The 17,500-nt window shown below is 42.4% G+C and overlaps 4 protein-coding genes across 5 annotated transcripts in view; 3 read left to right on the top strand and 1 right to left on the bottom strand.

The window, feature by feature from the left end:
- The window catches only part of tmprss15 (transmembrane serine protease 15), a 13,955-nt gene extending 12,406 nt beyond the window's left edge, over positions 1 to 1,549 (top strand). The window contains exons 22-24 of the mRNA XM_084730682.1: positions 1 to 38; positions 194 to 248; positions 1,385 to 1,549. The exon at positions 1 to 38 is cut by the window's left edge and continues 102 nt beyond it. Coding sequence (XP_084586808.1) covers positions 1 to 38; positions 194 to 248; positions 1,385 to 1,512 — 221 coding nt within the window. The 3' untranslated portion in view covers positions 1,513 to 1,549. The remainder of the gene's footprint in view (positions 39 to 193; positions 249 to 1,384) is intronic.
- Positions 1,550 to 2,265: 716 nt separating this feature from the next.
- ttc1 (tetratricopeptide repeat domain 1) lies at positions 2,266 to 6,052 on the top strand. The gene is made up of 8 exons (XM_084730219.1): positions 2,266 to 2,341; positions 2,930 to 3,583; positions 3,835 to 3,895; positions 3,991 to 4,103; positions 4,785 to 4,821; positions 4,913 to 5,061; positions 5,457 to 5,511; positions 5,682 to 6,052. Exons 2-8 carry the CDS (start codon positions 2,939 to 2,941, stop codon positions 5,816 to 5,818), a joined length of 1,197 nt encoding a protein of 398 aa, XP_084586345.1. The 5' UTR covers positions 2,266 to 2,341; positions 2,930 to 2,938; the 3' UTR covers positions 5,819 to 6,052.
- Positions 6,053 to 7,346: 1,294 nt separating this feature from the next.
- On the bottom strand, positions 7,347 to 8,871 carry pfdn1 (prefoldin subunit 1). 2 transcript variants are annotated; one of them, XM_084730220.1, is made up of 4 exons: positions 8,801 to 8,871; positions 7,839 to 8,005; positions 7,670 to 7,754; positions 7,347 to 7,579 (listed from the first exon to the last, which is right to left on the bottom strand). In XM_084730220.1, the coding sequence occupies exons 1-4, from the start codon at positions 8,867 to 8,869 to the stop codon at positions 7,496 to 7,498; spliced, it is 405 nt and encodes a 134-aa protein (XP_084586346.1). In that variant the 5' UTR covers positions 8,870 to 8,871; the 3' UTR covers positions 7,347 to 7,495. The 2 variants fall into 2 exon arrangements, with proteins under 2 accessions (XP_084586346.1, XP_084586347.1); XM_084730221.1 differs by having other exon boundaries at positions 7,347 to 7,576.
- A 596-nt stretch (positions 8,872 to 9,467) lies between these two features.
- On the top strand, positions 9,468 to 14,683 carry LOC146319655 (deoxycytidine kinase 2). The gene is made up of 8 exons (XM_084730222.1): positions 9,468 to 9,567; positions 10,312 to 10,430; positions 10,662 to 10,745; positions 10,847 to 10,956; positions 11,068 to 11,215; positions 11,409 to 11,524; positions 11,923 to 12,022; positions 14,440 to 14,683. Exons 1-8 carry the CDS (start codon positions 9,483 to 9,485, stop codon positions 14,464 to 14,466), a joined length of 789 nt encoding a protein of 262 aa, XP_084586348.1. The 5' UTR covers positions 9,468 to 9,482; the 3' UTR covers positions 14,467 to 14,683.
- The last annotated feature ends 2,817 nt before the right edge of the window (positions 14,684 to 17,500 follow it).

Genomic DNA, 17,500 nt, shown 5'->3' with positions numbered 1-17,500 from the left:
GTGCTGGATACCCAGAGGGAGGAGTCGACTCCTGTCAGGTGAGTCTCACCTGGACTCACCTGGACCCCATCAGATCCAGCTCAGACAGCCTGAACGATCCTGATTGGATAACACCTCTGACACCCCAACAAAGGAGGGAAAACGACATCATCAGCTGATTTCTAACATGAAATGTGTTTAAAATCTGTTTCAGGGCGACTCTGGAGGTCCTCTGATGTGTCTGGACGACGGACGCTGGACTCTGATTGGTCAGTCTGAAACACACTCACACACACACACACTCACTCACACACACACACACACACTCACACACTCACACACACACACACTCACACTCACACACACACTCACACACACACACACACTCACACACACACACACACACACACACACACACACACACACTCACACACACACTCACACACACACACACACACTCACACACACACACACACACACACACACACACTCACACACACACACACACACACACACTCACACACACACACACACTCACACACACACTCTCACACACACACACACTCACACACACACACACACACACACACACTCACACACACACTCTCACACACACACACACTCACACACACACACACACACACACACACACACACACACACACACACACACTCACTCACACACACACACACACACTCACACACTCACACACACACACACTCACACTCACACACACACTCACACACACACACACACACACACACACACACTCACACACACACACTCACACACACACACACACACACACACTCACACACACACTCACACACACACACACACACACACTCACACACACACACACACACACACACACACACACACACACACACACACACTCACACACACACTCTCACACACACACACACTCACACTCACACACACACACACACTCACACACACACACACACACACACACTCACACACACACACACACACACACACTCACACACACACACACACTCACACACACACACACACACACACACACACACACACACACACACTCACACACACACTCACACACACACACACACACACACACTCACACACACACACACACACACACACACACACACACACACTCACACACACACTCTCACACACACACACACTCACACTCACACACACACTCACACTCACACACACACACACACACACACACACACACACACACTCACACACACTCACACACACACACACACTCACACACACACACACACACACTCACACACACACACACACACACACACACACACACACTCACACACACACACACACACACACACACACACACACACACACACACACAGAGGTCAGAGGGTGATGATGTGTTCTGATCCTTCAGGTGTGACGTCCTTTGGGATTGGTTGTGGTCGTCCTCAGAGACCTGGAGTCTACGCCCGAGTCTCCGCCTTCACATCCTGGATCGCCCAGACCAGACGCTCCTCCTCCTCCTCCTCCTCCTCCTCATGATCATCATCATCATCATCATCATCATCATCATCGTCATCATCATGCTCATCATCATCCTTGTTAATGTATTAAATAAAGACATGAATGAATGAAAAAATACATAAAATAAATTAAAATGATTTCAGTTTTTTTACTGTTCAACTCTTAATAAACAATTAACCAGATAATTTTTTTTATTTGATTATCTTTCAGTTGTGATTTTTAAATAAAAGATTTCATGAAACTCTCAAAGTTCAGTGGAGTTTGTTTAACTTTGGTAATTTATGTTATTTATTTTTATCATTAATAATCACTTTGTCCTCATCAAGCTGAAGAATTCAAATGGTTGAATTAACTTTTTAAAATATTTGATGTCATTGTTCATGAAAAAATCATTTGAAAACATATTTTATTAAAACAGTATCTGATCATAAAGTATGAGTGCATCATGTTTTATATCATGTCTGTATTTTTATGTATTAAATATAATATTGTTAAGTGTTGTCGTTGTTGTTGTTAGTTTTAATAATCAGATTGTAGTCAGGTCAGACTATGGAACTGAGAGAAAGAATATCTTAATTATGAGATAAAAACTCAAACTATGAGATACAACAGTTAGATTAAAGGTTAAAATTATGAGATTAATAAAATTTTTAATCTCATAATTTAGATTTTTCATGGAGATAGTTTGGTTTTCAGTGACGGAAATGAGCCTCCATAGATTCACTCCATCAGGGGGCAGAAATCTACGTTAACAGACTTTGAACAACCAACGAAGAAGAAGAAGAACCGGTGACGGAAGTGACGTCAGAGTACGTCCTGTGCAGGCTGAGCTAGCCGCTGTCAGCAGGTAGGAACATGAATCAGCTGTTTTATTAAATGTTTTGTATGATTTTTAATCTGTAATAAACCGTCAGAGTGGTGACGTCACAATGACGACTGACGAGTCAGATAGGTGTCAACGCGAGGACGGTCCGGAGCTGACTGTTAGCTTAGCTGTTAGCTGTTAGCTGTTAGCTCCGTCACAGTTCATCATATATCAGATGTAGTTCAGTCAGATGAGACACTAGAAAATATTCACATTTAAAAAGATTTTTTAATTAAAAAATGACTCAAACTGATTAACTGATTATCAAAATAGATTATAGATTAATTTAATAATCAATAACCAGCCACTCAAATAAGGTATGTGAATATTTCCTGGTTTCTTTCCTCTCTGACAGTAAACTTAATATCTTTGAATTGTGGACAAAACAAGACATTTGAGGGCGTCATCTTGGACTTTGATCAGTATTTTCTGACATTTGTGGACCAAACAACTAAGTAGTGAAAGTGATCAATAGATTAATCAATAATGTAAATAACTGTCAGTTGTGGGAAGAAATAAAAGCTCCTGTCCAAACCTCACTGATCGGTGGACGTTTGTTTTGTGTCTCAGAGGTTTAAGATGAGCAGCAGAGGAGGAGAACAGAGGAGCAGCCAAACAGCTGAGAAGGAGGACGAGGAGGAGAACTTCTACGACTGTCAGGAGACTCTGGGACCTCCAGATCGAAGAGGAGGAGCAGAGGAGGAGGAGAGACGAGATGTTCACATTACAACTGACAGACTGACGGACAGAGGACACATCACAGACACAGAGGGAGGAGGAGGACAGGAGGACGAGACACACAGAGACAGACTGCAGGAGGAGCAGGGAGACAGACTGCAGGAGGAGCAGGGAGACAGACTACAGGAGGAGCAGGGAGACAGGCTGCAGGAGGAGCAGGGAGACAGACTGCAGGAGGAGCAGGGAGACAGACTGCAGGAGGAGCAGGGAGACAGGCCGCAGGAGGAGCAGGGAGACAGGCCGCAGGAGGAGCAGGGAGACAGGCCGCAGGAGGAGCAGGGAGACAGGCTGCAGGAGGAGCAGGGAGACAGACTACAGGAGGAGCAGGGAGACAGGCTGCAGGAGGAGCAGGGAGACAGGCTGCAGGATGACGGGTTCGAGGAGGACTCCGACTCAGAGATGAAGGAGGAGAAGAGGCAGGAGGTGGAGTTTGATGATGACTACCTGAGGGAGGTGGAGAAGGAGCTGACAGAGGAGGAGAAGGAGGTAACACCTTCACCTGTTTACCAATTTACCTGTGACCGTGTGCTCTCACACTGCTTCACTGCCTGTCTGATGAGGCGTTCAGGTGTCTGACGAGGTAATGAAGTGTATGACGAGGCCTTTGGGTGCATGAGGAGGCGTTCAAATGTATGGCGAGACAGTCAGGTGTATGATGATGAATTCAGGTGTATGACGTGTTTAGGTGTCTGATATGATGTTGTAAATCACACAGTTAATTTTTCTTCCTGTTTCAGAGTCGACGGCAGGAAAGTTTAACTCTGAAGGAGAAAGGAAACAGCCAGTTCAAAGCTGGAGGTCAGTAACATCATCATCATCACTATATGTGCATTATATGAGCCAGTATGACCAGTCCAAACCAGTATAAAGCAGTATCAACATGTGTTCTGCAGACTGGTCGGAGGCAGAGCGGAGCTACAAGGAGGCGCTGGTTTTATGTCCTGTTTGTTTTAGCAGAGAGAGAGCTGTGCTGTTCTCCAACAGAGCTGCTGCAAGACTGCACCTGGTAATACCATGCTAACAACATGCTAACAACATACAAACACTGAGGGTAATATCACATCAGAGAGAGCTGTGCTGTTCTCCAACAGAGCTGCTGCAAGACTGCACCTGGTAATACCATGCTAACAACATGCTAACAACATGCTAACAACATACAAACACTGAGGGTAATATCACATCAGAGAGAGCTGTGCTGTTCTCCAACAGAGCAGCTGCAAGACTGCACCTGGTAATAACATGCTAACAACATGCTAACAAAAAGCTAACAATATGCTAACAACATACAAACACTGAGGGTAATATCACATCAGAGAGAGCTGTGCTGTTCTCCAACAGAGCAGCTGAAAGACTGCACCTGGTAATAACATGCTAACAACATGCTAACAACATGCTAACAACAAGCTAACAATATGCTAACAACATACAAACACTGAGGGTAATATCACATCAGAGAGAGCTGTGCTGTTCTCCAACAGAGCAGCTGCAAGACTGCACCTGGTAATACCATGCTAACAACATGCTAACAACATGCTAACAACGGAACAATGAGTCCGACAACGTGCCAGCACTGTAGCTAACAACATGCTGACATTAAGTGTAATGAATTCTAACATTGGAGCTAACATGCTAACAGTGAAGCTAAACTCATGACAAGATGCTAACAGAGTGTCTGTCTGTCCATCAGGACATGAAGGACCAGGCCATCTCAGACTGCACCAGAGGTGAGTGATGACATCATGAGGACATTGTGTACCTGTGCATCAGCTGAGAGTCACTGACTGATCTGCGTATTGATTGGTTGTGTTGTTGTAGCAATTGAGCTGAATCCAGACTACGTGCGAGCGTTGTTGAGGAGGGCGGAGCTTTACGAGCAGACAGAGAAGCTGGACGAGGCCCTGGAGGACTACAAGAAGGTTCTGGAGCAAGACCCGAATAACACCAGTGCCAGACAGGCCTGCATGGTGAGTTCACTGACTGACTGCATGGTGTGTTCACTGACTGACTGCATGCTGAGTTCACTGACTGCTGGGACAGACCAGTCTGTTGTCTTGGCATTGTCTCACTGAAATAAACAGGGACGTCTCTGGCTTGACGTCGTCACGTCGCATCACCAGCAGCCTGTTGAAGTGTGATACTGTACTCGTCACTGGCTGACCAGAGAATCTGATTGGTTCATCCTCCTGTCTCAGCTGCTCTGTTGATTTGATGTGTTTTACTGACATAAAGTTTTTTACTTGCACTGAAGAAAAGAACAAGAATCATCAGTTTGAACTCTTTCATGTTGAACTATGAATTATTCTTAAACCTGTCTGTCTCTCTGTGTACCTGTCTGTCTCTCCACCTGTGTGTCTGTCAGAGGTTACCTCAGCAGATTCATGAGAGAAATGAGAAGTTGAAGGAGGAAATGATGAGTACGTACTGCACATGAACACACCACACCACTGTTAATTCATGTTTCAGCTCATTACCTCATCAATAACTGATCATGAATCAATAAGTCAGATATATTTATAGGTAACAATGAGTGACTCTCAGGAAGTGCCCTCTGACCCCTCTGACCCGTGTGTCCCCTGTGCTGCAGGTAAACTGAAGGACCTGGGGAACCTGGTCCTCAGACCGTTCGGACTCTCCACCAACAACTTCCAGGTGAACCAGGACGCAGCGACCGGATCGTACTCCATCAACTTCGTCCAGAACCCCAACAACAACAACAGATGACATCATCGTGATGTCATCACAGCCCCACGAACCCAACAACAGTGACAGATGACATCATCATGACATCACATCCTGTACATCGATCAGCAATATTTTTTCCCAGGATGATGAAGGCTTGACTCGCCCTACTCTGGCTCTGATTGAATGACCCCAAGTCTGCAGCGTTTATGATCAAAAGAGACATTTTGGACAAAAAAGAAAATAAAAAATCTGTCTGGAGATGCAACAAGTAAATTCTCTTTTCCCTGATGATTTTCTTTCTGACCTGTTAGTTGAGATAATTTACTTTTCTTTAGATAAACTTTAATCTTTGAATTTTAGAAATTAAAAACAGTCACAGTGAGCCGTGAATCTAGTTTTAATAGAAAAAGAAACATTTCAAACATCGTGCACTTTCACTTAATTTTTTTTAAATATAATTTCTAAAACTCAAAGGTTTAAGAAGAAAGATAAATAATTTTAAAAAAGATCAGTAGCTTTTGAAACTTTTTCAGAACTTATGGATTTTATTTGGGCTCAGAACTCAAACGATGTAATGCAGTATGTTGTACAGTATGTTGGGGGGGGCAGGCGGGGGGGCACTGCTGTAGGACAAACACCAATGAAATGAGCTCTTAAAGTCCAGAGCTCTAATAATGTACCGGTCAGAACTGTTCTATATCAGTCACACGTTCTGAACATAACGTAACATAAACAACATGGACGTGCAGCACACAGTGAATAAAGTTTAATATGAAAGATTTAGTTCATTATCATTAACCAATGAACACAGCGGAGCCCTTTCAAAATAAAGGTCAGATAACAGTTTAATAGTAAACAAAATGCTTTTGACTGATAGATTTTAAATTTTTGTTGTTTCCAAAAATACTCCACATACCATCATCCTTTGCATTTCTTTGAATTCTGCCTCTTTAACAATCTGCTGTATAACATGAAAGGGTTAATATGATCTGAAACTGCATCACCCAAACTGAGGTTACCATGGCAACACAAACAGTTTGCACTGCTGTCGTGACATCACAATCGTATGTCTTGACTGGTTTGTGCATAAAACATCTTCCCTCATCTGAGAATTCGTTCAGCATCTGTTACCATGGTGATCCACCTGTCTCTGCGGTTAAGCCGTCAGGTGTTGACCTGCTGTCAGGGGTGGGACTGTACAGTGTGTGTGTGCTTAGAGGAAAATAAAATACTGATTGATTTGTTTCCTCTTTGTCTTGTTGTTGTGTTTGGTTTCCATAGTAACCTGTACTTCAGCTTCACTCGCCAGCTGCACCATCAGGACATAAACAAAGTTGGTCTTAACTTAGCGTCAGTCCAACCAGCGGTTGGGGCAGTTGGACCGTCGAGGCTTCAGAGATTAAATGTTCTGCCTGGTCAGAAGCAGGTGTTAACATATATAAACAGATACTGTGCATCAATATTTTTATTGATTTTACTTTGTTTTGATCGTGAGATTTAATCTGAAACATAAATCAGTGTGTAAACTCTTTCTTCTTCACGGGTTTAAATTAAAGTCTCACACGTCTGAAGGTTCAACAGTTTAATATGAACACCTAACATTGACATGAACATGTGTTATTGATTATAGATTACTGATGAATGATGAGTGTGTCACTGTGTTATAATAACATGAGTGTATGAATGTGTTGTCAATCGTGTGTTATTGATTATTGATCACTGAGCTCTCCTGGACAGCAGCATCTCTCTGATGTTGTCTTCTGCTTCCTTAACGCTGCGTTCAAGGTACACCTTCTTCTGCTGGAAATCACACAACACAACACAGTCAGACCATTGAGATATTTTGTGTACTTTAGTTTGTCTTTTGTGTACTTCAGTGTGTATTTGTACCTCAAGTTCTTTAATTTTCTCATCAGCTGTTTTCTGTTTGTCCATCAGCTGATTATTGATCTCCTCCTTCGATTGAAGAATGAACCTGAAACACACACACAGTCAGTGTGACCTGTCCAGCTGTGACCTGTCCAAGTGAACAGAGACCCTGGTTGCCATGGAGACTCACATGCGTCCGACTCCCTCATAGAGCCGCGTGTTGTCGGGCAGTGTGGTGATCTCAGCGTGCGTCAGCTTGGCGTGTTTCTGAACCCGAGTCAGCTGATCAATCTGCAGGTCAGCAAGTTTCACTTTCTGCTGCGTGTCAATCATCTTCACCTGCAGCTCCGAGAACGCCTGCAGGGGGACGGATGGAAAGAAAGGTCAGAGGTCAGACAGACAGAGATGTCACTGATTAAAAACACCTGTTTAAACTTCAGTGTTGGTTTTGTGTGTCTAATGTTTGTTAGAATATCACAACCACATTGAAAGTCAGCTGTTTTTGATGCTCCATGAACTGTCCGTCAAGGGTCTGAGTCCGTCTGAACACCTGTGTCATATTAATAACACTGTGACCTGCAGGCAGACTGTACAGGTGTTCAGGTTTTCTTCTTCTCTCCTGTTTAATATGTAGATCGAATCGCTTTATTGGTGCCCAGAGCACAACATGAGCACAAGCTGCATGCTGGGAGACTGACGTCACTCAGCAGGCAAATAAAATTATAGATAGATAAATAAGTAAATAAATAACTATAACTTTAAATAACAGGTGATGTGCAGAGTGACTGGAGGATGTGAACAGGTAATAAAGTTCATTTAACTCATTTAAAATCGTGTTTCTGTTACAGTTTGATTCTTACAGACAACAGCTGACCGTGTGTGTGTGTGTGTGTGTGTGTGTGTGTGTGTGTGTGTGTGTGTGTGTGTGTGTGTGTGTGTAGCGTGCTGATCAGTGTTAGCTCCTCATGCTAAGAGTTAGCTTCAGTGTTGCTAACGCTGCTGCTAACCGGCTTGTTAATAAACAGCTGTTTGTTTCCCGCCAAAGCTCCTCGTTAAGCACACACACACACACACACACACACACACACACACAGGGGCTGATAAGAAGAGGTGAGAATATGTGAGAACACTGCGGAACAAACTCTCTGTTACCTTTTTCAGCTCCAGGTCTATAGGCGCAGCCATCTTCATCAACAATGACACCGTCCACACAATGCGCATGCGCCAACACGTTCTTCTTTGGCTTACTAGCGGTTGAATTTTAGTAGATGCATACCGCCCCCTGCTGTTAACACTGTAGTCTATAAATTCATGTTTAGACACAAACTGTTAGTATTTTAAATCACAGTCAGACTTTCAAAGTGACAATGAACCCATAAAGAGAGATAAATGTTAACAAAGCATATCTGTGTAATAATTTCCTCAACATGTGTAATGTTTCAATCAATGAAGTTGATGTTGAACGACTAGAACACATTTCTTGTAGACTTCTGGAACATCCTCTGCTTTGGTTGTTGTTTTTGTTATCTTTGTTTCAATAAATAGAGAATTATGACTGCTTTTTGAAGCTGGAAACACGAGCGAAGTGAGATATCTTTATTTCATCTCTAGAAACAGGAACGGAGTGAGACATTTCTCCGCTGTGTTGCAATAAGATATCTCTGCTCCTGTTTATCCCCGCCCCCGGAAATAGAATCGTATCCGCGCGCGGGATTTAATTTGAGAAGCAGCAGATTGCGGTCGGTCGGTCAGTTTGTGTCCGCGGTGAGAACAGACATAGAACCTCTGTGTTCTGTTCTGTGAGAATAAAGAACCTGATCACATAATTTCAAAGATGGCGACACCACCGAAGAGAGCTTTCCGTGCTCCCGCCAGTTCGCAGCGCAGACACAAAAAGATCTCCATCGAGGGAAACATCGGTGAGTTCTGACCCGCTGCGGCCGAGCAGCGCTGACTTTAGCAACAGCAGAGAGCGAGTGATGACGAATGTATTTCACTAAAATAATTAAACGGTCATTTCTGATGGTGACACCGAGTTAATAGTGACCAGGGAAACATGGTGGAACATGAAGGAACATGGTGGAACATGAAGGAACATGGTGAAACATGGAGGCGCTCAGGTTAAACCATCATCAGAGTTTAAAGAGTCCGTCCCGCCTGAACGGAGCTGATTGGCGCCAAATTAAAGCGCTCAGATAAACAAAGACATCACAACATGTTCTGATAGCAGAACAAAGGGTTATTGACTAACTGTAAACGCATTATTGATTATCTGTGAGGCGTTTAATTCAGCCAGGGCGTTTTCTTTATTAGTAGCTGAAGTATTCAGATATGTAGTAATATATCAATGTACATTTACATCCTGCATTTTGCTTCTTCAGTAAATTTTTAATAAATGATGCATTCATGTGTCGAATCATTTAACTGTAGCGCTGAAGTACTTTATGTCCTGTGTATTTGTTTAATCTGGTGGTATTTTATTTCAGTCCTGGTAAACAGTTTCATGTAAATATACACAGACAGACAACAACCTGAGCGAAGAGGCTGAAGATTCAGGATATTAAACCTAAACATTACACACGTTCTAATAGAGAACCCTTAAACTGCTGAGTTCAAATTACATAATATGTTCTAATCTTTCTCTGTACCCGTCTGTCTCTCAGCTGCAGGAAAGTCCACCTTCGTGCGTCTCCTTCAGGGGGCATCGGAGGACTGGGAGGTGATCCCTGAACCCATCGGGAAATGGTGCAACGTCCAGAACGACAGTGATGACATTTATCAGGTGAACACGGAGCACCTGAACACAACAGTGTCCCCTGACAGCAAGACAGAGGACTTCCTGTCCTTTCACAATGAAAGCTACTTTTTATACCTCTGCATTAAGGGCTAACAATGAGCATCGCACACCTGCCTGCTCACCTGTCTGTCTGCTCACCTGTCTGTCTGCTCACCTGTCTGTCTGCTCACCTGTCTGCCTGCTCACCTGTCTGCCTGCTCACCTGTCTGTGTGCAGGAGCTGAGCTCGTCTCAGAAGAGTGGAGGAAACCTGCTGCAGATGTTATACGACAAACCGAGCCGGTGGTCCTACACCTTCCAGGTAACTACACCTGACTCCACCCACTCAGGTGGTGATGATGAGCAGCAGGTCAAACTGTTGCACTATGTCCAACCATTTACCTGTCTGTCTCTACCTGTCAGAGTTACGCATGTCTCAGCAGAGTTCGTACTCAGCTTCAGTCTCCGTCCATCAAACTTCAGCAGGCCGAGAACCCTGTTCAGTTCTACGAACGCTCCGTCTACTCAGACAGGTAATGACACACACCTGAGACAGGTAACTACACACACCAGTGACAGATGGGTAACTACACACCTGAGACAGACACTGGCGTAGTGCAGTAACCTGTGTACTGTGTGTACAGGTATGTGTTTGCGTCCAACCTGTTTGAGTGCGGGAACCTGACAGAGACGGAGTGGAGCGTTTATCAGGACTGGCACACCTGGTTACTGACGCAGTTTGAACAGGAAATCGCCCTGGACGCCATCATCTACCTGAGAGCTCAGCCACAGGTACACATACTGCTGATACTGACACTTCACCTGTACTACAGCTTTACCTCCGGCTTTCAGCGGGACACCTTAGTGCTGCCTTCAGGCTCACAGTGTTTGTCTGTATTTTTCAGTGTTGCCTTCAGGCTCACAGTGTTTGTCTGTATTTTTCAGTGTTGCCTTCAGGCTCACAGTGTTTGTCTGTATTTTTCAGCGCTGTATGCAGCGGCTGCTCCACCGGGGCAGGGAGGAGGAGCAGGGGATTCCTCTGGAGTATCTCGAGCAGCTTCACTTCAAACATGAAGCCTGGCTCCACCACAGGAACCTCAGGTAACTACTGAGCGCGCTCACAACGCAGCACACGGACGCCACTTTTCTGGACGTTCTAATGAAATAAAGAACCAGGGAACAGTGAAGAACATCTCACAGGTTTTTAATGTTTTAAAAGTATGAAGTTGTTTTATTTAAAGCAAACAAAGTTCAGTGAGTGTTCTGATTCTAACGTTAAGATAAATGATGTAAAGAAAACGGTTTTTTATTATCAGTGAGACTGAATATTGATGATTATCAGTCGTTTTCAGCTCAATGACTCGTCTCATATAAACTTACTGAGTCACTCATTTTCAATCTGCAGCGTCAGCGATGTTTGGTGCGTTCAGGGTCAGTCTGCAGAAAACAGACATAGCGTTAATGTGTGTGTGTGTGTGTGTGTGTCTGTGTGTGTTCAGGTTGGACTTTGACTACCTGAATGATCTTCCTGTTCTGGTCCTGGACGTCGATGATGACTTTAAGAACGATCGGATCAAACAGGAAGCCATCATCGACAAGGTGCCGTAAACTGTTCTCTTATTGGTTCTTTTCATTACGAAAGAATTTTTTTGAAAATATAACATTTAAAAAAAAGAGTTAATTCAGAACATGATATTTTATTTAAAATGTTTAGAGCTGCAGCATTTTGTTTATTAGATCAGGGGTCCCTAACAGGCGGACCGCGGTCCAAGTCCAGACCCACACGCCGTCCTATACAAACTCGGACCTATAACCAATAAATTATTAATAGATTTTAAAAGTTTACGGGACGCTTCTATTTTAACTGGCGCAACTTTTCTAGTGTTTCCGTCGCTGGTTTATCTGATCAGGAAACACACAGACCAACTGCAGAGAAGCTGCGTGTGGAGGAGACTGTTGTTAATGACAACACAAACTAACGTGATGGTTAATGACATCATCACCAACCAGATGCACTTATAAAACGAAACAACTGTATAAAGAGGCCTAAACGTAAAACAGGAGAGTCTGTGTTTGTCTGAGAGAAACTTTCAGATCTTCTCACAGCAGAGTGAACAGGTGAGGGAGGAGAGGAAGACAGACTGATCAATAATCAATCACTGATACCGTCGTCATCTCGGACTGATTAAAAAATAAAAATGACAAAATTGGTGACAAATCAAACCTGTGTGTTTCACACAAATAAAGTGTTTGTGTGAAACACTGGAGAGTGAAACATGTTTACAGACAGTCTGTAGTTTGACAGACAGAGGGTCGTGTCTAGAAGGGAACCCTGGACCCGCGACAGATCGCGAGAGTTTGATTATTTTAGTAGAAACAACGAACAAATAAAGAGTTACCTTCTAGACACGAGCGAAAAAGGTGCGCAGCTCCAAAAATATAAAATCATGTCGTGGTGTCGATGTTTTTAATGTGGCGGGCGCCATAAATAAAACTGTTCACTGAAACACTGATCTCTGACCTGCTGTGATGAAAAATACTCACAGTCTTTAGGTATTTTTACTTTGTGGTATTAGTGTTTTTACTTCATTACACTTTAAATATTTTTCATGTTATTGTTTCCTTTTTTAAAAAATCAACATTTTTATTGCTGTTGTTTTACTTTAATGTTTTCTTATTGTTATTTTTTGATGATTAAATTCAGACGTGCAAAATCATAAGAGGAGAAACAGGTGGCATGTTGATAAACCTGTCCCCTGTCCTCTGTCCTCCGTCCTCTGTCCCCTGTCCTCCGTCCCCTGTCCTCCGTCCTCTGTCCTCCGTCCTCTGTCCTCTGTCCTCTGGGAGCGTCTGTCCTGCTCCAGAAGAACCATGTTGTGATTTTAACATGTGATCAAAACGTTCTGGTGTTTCAGTTAAAGAGTTCCTTCATGTTCTGTTTGTGGTTCTGCAGATGTTACTACCTTTACTTTTACCTTTGGACTTGGAAAAAAGAAGAAGTAAAAAGTAAAAGTAAAGTTACTGAGTATTTTTACTTTAGTAATTTATAGTTGTTCATTTAATAGACCTGTCTTATCTTCTCTTCTGTATTTTACCATCGTTCTTAAATAAAACAAAAGTAATGTAATAGAAAAAAATGCAGAACACACAATATTTCTTATCTGATCACTCGATCAATCACCAGAATAATCAATAGATTATGCTTTAATTTTACTGGTTCGACCCACTTGACATCAGATTGGTCTGAATGTGTCTCCTGAACTAAAATGAGTTTGACTCCTCTGATGTAGACGATGATAAAACTACGACACGACTTCAGTATATTTCACTGTCAGAACACAAGTTAGACGTTCTGATGTTCTGGACTTTTGCTTCAGGACATTTTCTCTGACTGGACCTTTTGAATTTTAGTTCAATATTCCTGATTTAGATAATTGATTAATTGCTTTGAATCGTTTTCTCACTCTGAAAGTGGCGTTACGCCCGTGTGCTCCACATGTTCCCACCTGTTTTTTAAGTCATTCCTATAACAATAATTTTCATGATCAATTAATGTCATTTACTTGATTAATCAATTAGTTTTTTGATCCATAAAATGTCAAGATGACTTTGTCAGAAACCAGAAGATGTTCAGATTTAAGAAGCTGAAATCATTTTCCATCTTTTTTTTTAATTAATCCCAAAGTTTGTTTAGCAACACTGTCAATAAATCCTGATCAATAAAATCAATAAAGCAGGTGAATGTGGGCTTACTGATGATCGATTACTCTGTTTGCTTCTCTTTTTTTTTTTAAGAGACAAAAAGTCAAACTTAAGTGATTGTAGCTCCTTAAATGTGAACATTTTCTGGTTTCAGAGGACATCGTCTTTACAGGTTTGACATGTTGTGGACCAAACTAATCGATTAATCAAAAAATGATCAATAGATTGATTGATAATGATCTGAACCAAACAGAGGTGCACGATGCTGGAATCAGAGCACATTTGATCTGATCTGAGTGTGTTTTCTCCTGCAGGTCAGAGAGTTCCTCACCACGCTGTAGAACCTCATCCACCAATCACAGCTCAGGGTGTGAGCAGCAGGCTCATCTGATTGGACGCCTCAGTTACACTTTGTAAATGATTTTTAATTTTTGACTTGATCTTATATTTTCCTTCACCTCATGTACATTTTAATTCTTTTATATTTTTGTAGATAAATATTATTCTGTGTAGCAGCTGTAACAGTCACAGAGTCAGTGAAGGCATCGTGCGTGTGTGTGTGCGGTTGTGTAAGCATGTGTGCGTGTGTGTGTGTGTGTGTGTGTGTGTGTGAACAGTGTGTATTTACCTGAATCACTTTGATATTTATCCTCCAGTCTGGATCATTTCCTCCTCAGTGGTCAAATTTGAGTCCTTGTTTGTCCTGACAGTGAGGTGTCAGTGAACATACCACGATGCCTTCAGGAATAAACACTTGGATCTTTTTCCTCTGTAAATCTGTGAATAAACAAACTCAGACTGAACGTGTTTAAAGTGGTTGATTTAATGGCAGAACTCAGGTGATGCTGTCGCACCAAACTACATTCAAAAATCGGTTAATTTCAGATTAAAAGAAATTGTACTCTTAACTGTGTACTGAGCTTGTTAAATATTACAGTACTGTATACTCTGAAAATTATTGCCAGATTGATCTCTAGTTAAAAAAAAATGGGTCCAAACACATGAAAACAGGTTTTTTAAATGACAAGACTGAGCTGGTAACAGGTGACAGGATCATGTTTGGGTGTTAAAGGGGCGACCTGGAAAGACTCAGTGGTTCACAGACCTGGATGGGGTCAGGTTCACCACTTTATGAAAACAAGAACAACGTTTGTCAACACAAACATTTCACCATCTACAATCCATCATTATAGAACTTCAACTGATGATTATTTCCATTGTTGATTAATCTCGTGGTCACGTTTGGACCTGTTTCCTGTAACGACTGTGTTCATTACAGTCAGTCTGTTAATTAGTTAATCCATGAATTGATTAATTCATCCTGTCATAATCTTGTAAGACTGAAAAAAAGGTCCAAACATGTGAAGCACACGTTTGTCTGCTTGACATGTGATCCATGTTTGGATTTATTTCTCAAGTGTTTCCTTTAAAGATTATATTCATTATCAATGAATCCTGTCACAATCATGTCAGCAGCCAATCAGTGATGAGTTAGTGTGAGGTCACAGTAGAGGACGGCTGTGCTAACATGCTAACAGCCGCTGACAATGATTGTAGAGTTTAACTCTGTTCTGTTAATGTTCCACAGTTGAACCTGATGTTTCTGTGTTCATCATGACTCAACATCATGTCGGACACACACACACACACACACACACACACACACACACACACACACACACACACAGACAGACAGACAGACAGACAGACAGACAGACAGACAGACAGACACACACAGACACACACACACACACACACGCACACACAGACAGACACACACACACACACACACACACAGACACACACACACACACACACACAGACACACACACACACAGACACACACACACGCACACACACACACACACACACACACAGACACACACACAGACACACACACACACACACACAGACAGACACACACACACACACACAGACACACACACACAGACACACACACACACAGACACACACAGACACACACACAGACACACACAGACACACACACAGACACACAGACACACACACACAGACACACACACACACACACACACACACACAGACACATACACACACACACACACACAGACACACAGACACACACACACACACACAGACACACACACACACACACACACACACACACACACAGACACACACACACACACACAGACACACACACACAGACACACACACAGACACACACACACACACATACACACACACAGACACACACACACACAGACACACACACACACACACACAGACACACACACACACACACACAGACACACACACACACACACACACAGACACACACACACAGGTCACACACACACAGGTCACACACACACACAGAAGAAGTAGAACCTCAGCCCTTCATGGTTCTCCACTGCCTTCTGAATATACGTTTGGAAGAAAGACTTCTTCAGTGGTTCTTTTTATGACTAAGGGTTCTATTAAGAACAGTGAGAGTTCTTCACAGAGTGTTAAAAGATGCTTACATGTTTTAAATGTTCTAAACGTAGATCTGGAACCCTCTCAATCACTTCATTTTACTTCTGTTCTGTTCTGTTGAATACAATATGGTTCTTCATAGAACCCTCAGAAAAGGGTTATAAGTGTGTGGAGGTTGCAGCACGACAGCTACAAGGTGGAACCCTTATGAAATAGATACTTTTTAATATCCCCTTGGTGGGTTCTAGATTAAACATCTGGGGTCTAAAAGGATTCTCAGTAGAACCTCCTCAGCTGGTTCTAGATGAGATGTTTAGGGCATAACAGAGTTCTCAGTAGATCCCCCACAGTGGGTTCTAGATGGAACCTTTGGGATATGAAAGGGTTCTCACTGGCACCCCTGGGTGGGTTCTTGTTAGAAGCTGGAGAGACTAGAACCTGACTATTACTGTGAGTACTTTTTGAGAAGAGTACTTTGTACTTTTACTCAAACATATTTCTGACAGCAGTACTTCCACTTGTAACTGAGTAATATTTCAGTAATGTAACTGTACTTGTACTCGAGTACAGATCTTCAGTTTTCTGATGGTTTATCATTAAAAAAAAAAAACTGGTCCACAGAATCAATTATGAAATTAATCACTAGATATTTTGATAATCAGTCTGAGTCCAAATGAAGAAAATCTGACGGAGTCGACAAAATGTTTTTAAATAAATAATTCTTATTGATCGTTGATTGATAAGGACGACAGAGTGGACACGTTCTGATCGAGACACGTCTGACAGAAATATGATTCAGTGAATTTGTCTAAAAATAGAAAGTTTGAACAGTGTTCCTGTCTTTTTAAACCAGGAAGTGAGACAGGGGTCCTTATGGTATAGCTGACCCTTTACATGCCTGATTAAATCATCTGGGAC

Source organism: Lutjanus erythropterus, chromosome 11 (assembly GCF_056507025.1).
Source record: "Lutjanus erythropterus isolate fLutEry1 chromosome 11, fLutEry1.hap2, whole genome shotgun sequence".
NCBI classification, from domain to species: domain Eukaryota; kingdom Metazoa; phylum Chordata; class Actinopteri; order Lutjaniformes; family Lutjanidae; genus Lutjanus; species Lutjanus erythropterus.
Note: the sequence above shows the minus strand (reverse complement) of the source record. Positions and strands in the feature narration are given on the sequence as shown.

Bases quoted from the DNA above. Each gene is read 5' to 3' on its own strand.
- LOC146319655 (XM_084730222.1), top strand. From the start codon at position 9,483: ATGGCGACACCACCGAAGAGAGCTTTCCGTGCTCCCGCCAGTTCGCAG. The intron at 9,568-10,311 runs GTGAGTTCTGAC...TCTGTCTCTCAG, and splicing joins CTCCATCGAGGGAAACATCG to CTGCAGGAAAGTCCACCTTC. The intron at 11,216-11,408 runs GTACACATACTG...TGTATTTTTCAG, and splicing joins ACCTGAGAGCTCAGCCACAG to CGCTGTATGCAGCGGCTGCT.
- pfdn1 (XM_084730220.1), bottom strand. From the start codon at position 8,869: ATGCGCATTGTGTGGACGGTGTCATTGTTGATGAAGATGGCTGCGCCT. The intron at 8,006-8,800 runs GTAACAGAGAGT...GTCCCCCTGCAG, and splicing joins TAGACCTGGAGCTGAAAAAG to GCGTTCTCGGAGCTGCAGGT. The intron at 7,755-7,838 runs GTGAGTCTCCAT...TGTGTGTTTCAG, and splicing joins TATGAGGGAGTCGGACGCAT to GTTCATTCTTCAATCGAAGG.
- ttc1 (XM_084730219.1), top strand. From the start codon at position 2,939: ATGAGCAGCAGAGGAGGAGAACAGAGGAGCAGCCAAACAGCTGAGAAG. The intron at 3,584-3,834 runs GTAACACCTTCA...TTCCTGTTTCAG, and splicing joins TGACAGAGGAGGAGAAGGAG to AGTCGACGGCAGGAAAGTTT. The intron at 5,512-5,681 runs GTACGTACTGCA...CCTGTGCTGCAG, and splicing joins GTTGAAGGAGGAAATGATGA to GTAAACTGAAGGACCTGGGG.